Source organism: Mirounga leonina, unplaced genomic scaffold, assembly GCF_011800145.1.
Source record: "Mirounga leonina isolate KUSES-001 unplaced genomic scaffold, KU_Mleo_1.0 Mir_200, whole genome shotgun sequence".
Classification (NCBI taxonomy): domain Eukaryota; kingdom Metazoa; phylum Chordata; class Mammalia; order Carnivora; family Phocidae; genus Mirounga; species Mirounga leonina.
The window spans coordinates 27,638,426-27,644,532 of NW_023270503.1; the positions used below are offsets into that span (position 1 = coordinate 27,638,426).

At 54.1% G+C, this 6,107-nt stretch overlaps 1 protein-coding gene across 1 annotated transcript; it reads left to right on the forward strand.

Moving 5' to 3' along the window:
- The first annotated feature begins 75 nt into the window (after positions 1-75).
- TUBG1 (tubulin gamma 1) lies at positions 76-5,126 on the forward strand. Its single transcript, XM_035027160.1, has 11 exons — positions 76-205; positions 526-638; positions 822-989; positions 2,179-2,247; positions 2,523-2,602; positions 3,034-3,160; positions 3,401-3,487; positions 3,603-3,752; positions 4,126-4,278; positions 4,376-4,537; positions 4,726-5,126. Exons 1-11 carry the CDS (start codon positions 157-159, stop codon positions 4,921-4,923), a joined length of 1,356 nt encoding a protein of 451 aa, XP_034883051.1. The 5' UTR covers positions 76-156; the 3' UTR covers positions 4,924-5,126.
- The last annotated feature ends 981 nt before the right edge of the window (positions 5,127-6,107 follow it).

The window sequence follows — 6,107 nt, forward strand, 5'->3', positions numbered from 1 at the left end:
GAATAAGGACCGGCCAACGCCAGAACTCAGTTCTCATTGGAGCGGAGAAAGTTCGTGGGAGGAGCAGGGTGTTTGGCGCCTGCGTCGTGCGGTTAGCGCCTAGCGAGCGGCGGCTTGGCTGGCGGGAGCGGCAGCAACGCTGGTGCCTGAGGAGCGATGCCGAGGGAAATCATCACCCTACAGTTGGGCCAGTGCGGCAATCAGAGTGAGCGAACCTCCGGCCCCTCCGCTAGTCAGGTTCCTTAGATTCCATGGGATCTCGCTGTGTGATCTTGGACTCCCATCTGCCCTGCCCAGAATCGTAGTTTTCCAAAGGCGGGACATGCTTGACCCAGTGTCCAGTTGCCCAGCCCTGAGGGGCCCTCCCTTCCCGGTCGCCGGCATACAGCCCTTTCCTCCTCCATGGGAGACTCCCTAGGCTTGACTTCCTATCTTCGGACCCAGGCGCTCAGTCCCTCAGCTCCTAGTTGGCATCTGCCCAGACCCAGATATCCTCTTTCTCCCCCGTCCGCCCCCCTCCCCCAGTTGGGTTCGAGTTCTGGAAACAGCTGTGCGCCGAGCATGGTATCAGCCCCGAGGGCATCGTGGAGGAGTTCGCCACCGAGGGCACTGACCGCAAGGACGTCTTTTTCTACCAGGTGCCCCCAGCGACTTGGCCAGGGGGTCTGAGGGAAGGGCAGAGACCTGGTACCGGGAAACCCGCTGGGCAGAAGAGCCAGGGCGGCTGGCTTGAGGAGGGGGGGCAGACAGGAGCCAGAGCTGGGAGGATGGAGGACTGGGCCTTAGCTGATTGGGCCCCCTTGCTGAATGCCCCTTGACAGGCAGACGATGAGCACTACATCCCCAGGGCGGTGCTGCTGGACCTGGAGCCCCGGGTGATCCACTCCATCCTCAACTCCCCCTATGCCAAGCTCTACAACCCAGAGAACATCTACCTGTCGGAGCATGGCGGAGGGGCTGGCAACAACTGGGCCAGTGGATTCTCGCAGGTCATTTGCTGTTTCCTGGCAGGACCCACAACTCCCTTCCTTTGTGAGGACAGGCCATAGGACTTGCCAGAGAGAGAAGAAACCAGATCAAGGATGTATAGGTAGTAGAGAGAGAGATGGCCGAGGAGAGCTCTTTTTTCTAAGTCAACTAGGTAATATGGTTAAGACTGCACTTGCTAGTGCTGTGTGCCAGGCTGTACTAAATGCTTTACATATAACTTATTTAAACCTCCTAACAACCGTAGAGGTAGATATTATAGGTTCACGGTCTCTTAACTGCTTTTTCAGATTCCAAAAAGCTCTGAAACCAAAAGATGATTTATAACTTATTTAGTAGCAAAACCAAATCTTGGGTGCCTGGCTGGCTCATTCAGTAGAGCATATGACTCTCGATCTTGGGGGTTGTGAGCTTGAGCCCCATGTTGCGTGTAGAGATTATTTAAAAATAAAATCTTTGGGACGCCTGGGTGGCTCAGTCGGTTAAGCGTCTGCCTTCGGCTCAGGTCATGATCCCAGGGTCCTGGGATCGAGTCCCGCATCCGGTTCCCTGCTCCACGGGGAGCCTGCTTCTCCCTCTACCTCTGCATCTCTCTCTGTCTCTCATGAATGGATAAATAAAATTTTAAAAAATAAAATAAAATAAAATAAAAATAATAAAATAAAATAAAATAAAATCTTAAAAAAAAAACCCAACATCTCAGTGGAGACGGGCTGTTTTAGTTTTTATCCAACTTGTCATTACTCATATGTTTCGTTGCAGAAATAGTAATATGATTGATTAGTATACATCAGACACCCACTGGCATTTTACTTAACATACATCATATGTACCACAGTACTTTACTAGAATGGGAAATATTTGAATTCCAAAACATACGTGGCCCCAAGAATTTTAAATAAGGGACTGAGGAGTTGTATTATTACCTTCAGTATACAGATGAGGAAACAGTAATCTGCCCAGAGTCACTTGGTTAAAACGAGAGCTAATACCTGACCCCAGGGAGTGTGACTAGTGTCTGCTCATACCGACTGTGCTTTACCGCCTCTCAATGCAAATAGAAAGTAGGGCCACTGTGCTCCAGAAAAGGACTTTTATGTTCTATATGGAGAATCCAGGGTGGCTATTCTGAAGTCAAGAGTCCTTGTCCCATGGTCCTGTCCCACTCTGACATTCCCCATGTCTGTACAGGGAGAGAAGATCCATGAGGACATTTTTGACATCATAGACCGGGAAGCAGATGGCAGTGACAGTCTAGAGGTGAGTGTCTTAGGAATGCTGGTGGGGGCTGTCATGGGAAAGACTTGACAACACCCTTTAGAAGCCACCTGTTAGGTATAAGACCTACCCATGTGCCCTTTCCACTGGACAAGCCACTGGGCTTTGCTGGACACAAGGCAGACTCTCCTAAGCTGTATGTGTGGGGGAGGGGAGTAGAGAAGAGGGCTTGGGAAAATAGAGGAGTCCAAGAAGTTGTAGGATGGGTCCAGTTGGCAATGCAATACCTAGACACTGACTGCCCCTTCCCCATGCAGGGCTTCGTGCTGTGTCATTCCATCGCTGGGGGGACAGGCTCTGGCCTGGGCTCCTACCTCTTAGAACGGCTGAATGACAGGTAAGTCTGTGTTTCATGAGGCTGGAAGATTTGGTTTCCCAAGGAACTGGGAGGCCTTCCAGATACGCCTTCCTATTTGCTGGAGCAGTGAAAGAGCCCTTCTGTTCGCTCCTGTAGTTAGGAAAGGAAAGGTACAATAACCAAGAACCTGATCACACTCTGGAGAGTTGGATCCTGTGCCTAGAATCTAGGCCCTAGATGAAGAGATGAAGGTTCAGAGAATATGGATGGTTTAGAGTTAGAACCCTAGGTCCTAAGATGTGTCTCTGCCATTCTTCCTTTGGGCTTGCAGACTTCCAAAAGTCAAGTCTCCCTTCTCTACTGTTTCTGTGTCCCACCCCAAATTCCCCAAATTCAGTTGCTTTCTGACTACCGTGAGCCCTGTGTTTACCAAGCCTCTTACCCTGACCCTCTTCTCTAAACCCCATCAGGTACCCCAAGAAGCTGGTGCAGACGTACTCAGTGTTTCCCAACCAGGACGAGATGAGCGATGTGGTGGTCCAGCCCTATAACTCCCTGCTCACGCTCAAGAGGCTGACCCAGAATGCAGACTGTGTGGTGCGTCCTGGATTCTGCCATTCTCCACTCCAGCACCTCAGTCTCCTTTCATCATTTTCCTATACTTAAAAAGTCCATTTTGAGCCCTTCTGTGCCTCAGTCCTGTGCCAGTGCCTTTTGGATGGGTCTTTTTGGCCATGAAACGCCAAGGAAATTAAGTTTCAGAGCCCAGAGTCAGGCAGAGCTCCTGTTCTTTCTGTGCCCATAAATTTGTCTCCCTCTTCTGTCCCCCCCGCCCAGGTGGTGCTGGACAACACAGCCCTGAACCGGATCGCCACCGACCGCCTGCACATCCAGAACCCGTCTTTCTCCCAGATCAACCAGCTGGTGAGCCCCCACTCCTGGACTCCCTGGGCTAGAGCCCCCCCTCACCGGAGTGTTGTCTCGGGAAGGGAGCCCTGTCCCCGGGGCCGCGGCCCACGACGCGCGCTGCCGTCCGCAGGTGTCCACCATCATGTCAGCCAGCACCACCACCCTGCGCTACCCCGGCTACATGAACAATGACCTCATCGGCCTCATCGCCTCGCTCATCCCCACTCCTCGACTCCACTTCCTCATGACGGGCTACACCCCGCTCACCACGGACCAGTCGGTAGGAGCAGCCCCGGCAGGCCCTGCCCTCGCCTTTCTCTCCCCCTGCTGCCCCGGGAGCTGCCCTTTGAGGCCCCCAGAGGCTCTGTGCTCGGGGACTGGTACGGACCGTCCGACTCCACGCTGACCTGCTCTCCTCTCCCCTCTGCCCCTGGCTCCCCGCAGGGCCCGGGCTCTGTGGGGTCTGCGGACGCTCCCGCACACGGGCATGCCCTTGCTGAGCTGAGGAGGGCTAAGAACCTCTCTCCTGGTCCCAGAGCAGAGAGGCTCAGGGCAGACCTGCGTCTCGAGACACTTCCCCAAGAGACCGCACTAGCCCGAGTCTGATGGGGCTCAGGCATTGGCCTGGGCCCTGGGGCCCGCTGTCCCCTCAGGTGGCCAGCGTGAGGAAGACCACGGTCCTGGATGTCATGAGGCGGCTGCTGCAGCCCAAGAACGTGATGGTGTCCACAGGCCGGGATCGCCAGACCAATCACTGCTACATCGCCATCCTCAACATCATCCAGGGGGAGGTGGACCCCACCCAGGTAGGTGAGGCCCCTTCGTGCCACCCCCGGAAGCCACGGGGTAGAGGAGAGGCTACCACCACCACTGTTGTGCGTTGTGTGCGCCCCCTCCCCCCAGGTCCACAAGAGTCTGCAGAGGATCCGGGAACGGAAGCTGGCCAACTTCATCCCCTGGGGCCCTGCCAGCATCCAGGTGGCCCTGTCAAGGAAGTCTCCCTACCTGCCTTCGGCCCACCGGGTCAGTGGGCTCATGATGGCCAACCACACCAGCATCTCCTCGGTGAGGCTCACTGTTTGCACCTGTCTTCCCATACTCGCTTCCCTGGTTGGGGCTCACCTCTCCACATCCCTGCTGCCCCTGCTTCTGGCTCTCTTAATGTGGGGATTGCCCCACACTGGTTCCCCAGCCCTCTGGGCCATACTGCTACTCTAAGTTCTTTGTGACCCCTGCTTTCTGCACATACCAAGCTCTTTGAGCGGACCTGTCGCCAGTATGACAAGCTGCGGAAGCGGGAGGCCTTCCTGGAGCAATTCCGCAAGGAGGACATCTTCAAGGAGAACTTCGACGAGCTGGACACGTCCAGGGAGGTTGTGCAGCAGCTCATTGACGAGTACCATGCAGCCACACGGCCAGACTACATCTCCTGGGGCGCCCAGGAGCAGTGAGGACCCCAGGACGGGGACCTCATCTGCCTTACTGGTTGGCCCAGGCCCTGCCTGACTGACCAGCCCCTCAGAGAACCGATCAGGGACCTCACATATCTCTTCCTCATAAATACACACACACGTACTCTCTATTGGCCTGGGGACATGTTTATGTCTCCTCTTATGAGACTATTTATGTTTAATAAAGCACTGGACATAAGTCACTGGTCTCTTAAAGGCTTGTAGATTTGGGGAAGAGGGATGCTTGTTCTTTCTCCATCACAGTGAAAGGGTCCTTCCCGACTTCCAGCCTCTTCAACTCTGAGCAAATGCCTCCCCTAGCTTCTCCTCCTCCCTCCCTCATTTTGGAGAACGTGGGTGGGGTCCACTCACGTGAGACATTTCTTTCCAGGGTAAAAAGGCCAACAGATATTACCTTACTCTCTCCTGACATTCTGGGTCCCAGGTTCCATCCCCCCACCCTTCCCTGGATCAGGTGATCATGCCACCAGTTTCATGTTCCCACATCAGAGTGTCCTGTTAATCATCACAGTAGCAGGCCCGAGGCCACCACCCCCACCACCAGGCCCTGGGCAAGCAATAGAGTTGGTCCAAGTGCCTTTAATCTTGTAAGCAGGGTGTGCCGGAGAGCCAGTCCAAGAAAGCCACTGGTCAGGCAGCTGGAGTCCAGGACAGCCAGCTCAGGAGACCAAATCCAAAGCCTAGACTTTAAGCAGGGCCCAAAGTGGGCCATAGCTAAGGCTCCATAATTCTGTGTACAGGTGGTCTCCAGTTTAAAGGGCCAGTACCCTCCACTCCTGGTGTAAGATTACAAGGAAGTAGTAAATATGTAGTGACCTAAATTTTCAGAATCACAAGGGCAAAGCAGGTTGTCCCTAGATCATGGTGGATTGTCAGGACCCCTCTTAGGCCCTTATGCACCCCAAAGGTGGGGTTTGGGTAACAATAGCAAACATGTATATTGGCACTATGCTAGGCACTTCACGTTATTTTGTTCAATTCTATGAAGCGATAGATATTATTTTTTTTTTAAGGTTTTATTTATTTATTTGACAGAGACACAGCGAGAGAGGGAACACAAGCAGGGGGAGTGGGAGAGGGAGAGCCAGGCTTCCCGCCGAGCAGGGAGCCCGATGTGGGGCTCAATCCCAGGACCCCGGGATCATGACCTGAGCCGAAGGCAG

What these genes read in the sequence shown, in the direction of transcription:
- TUBG1 (XM_035027160.1), top strand. Translation starts at nt 157, where the DNA reads ATGCCGAGGGAAATCATCACCCTACAGTTGGGCCAGTGCGGCAATCAG. An exon ending in CCCAGAATGCAGACTGTGTG is followed by an intron (nt 3,161 to 3,400) that starts GTGCGTCCTGGA and finishes CCCCCCGCCCAG; the next exon opens with GTGGTGCTGGACAACACAGC. An exon ending in GGGAGGTGGACCCCACCCAG is followed by an intron (nt 4,279 to 4,375) that starts GTAGGTGAGGCC and finishes CCCTCCCCCCAG; the next exon opens with GTCCACAAGAGTCTGCAGAG.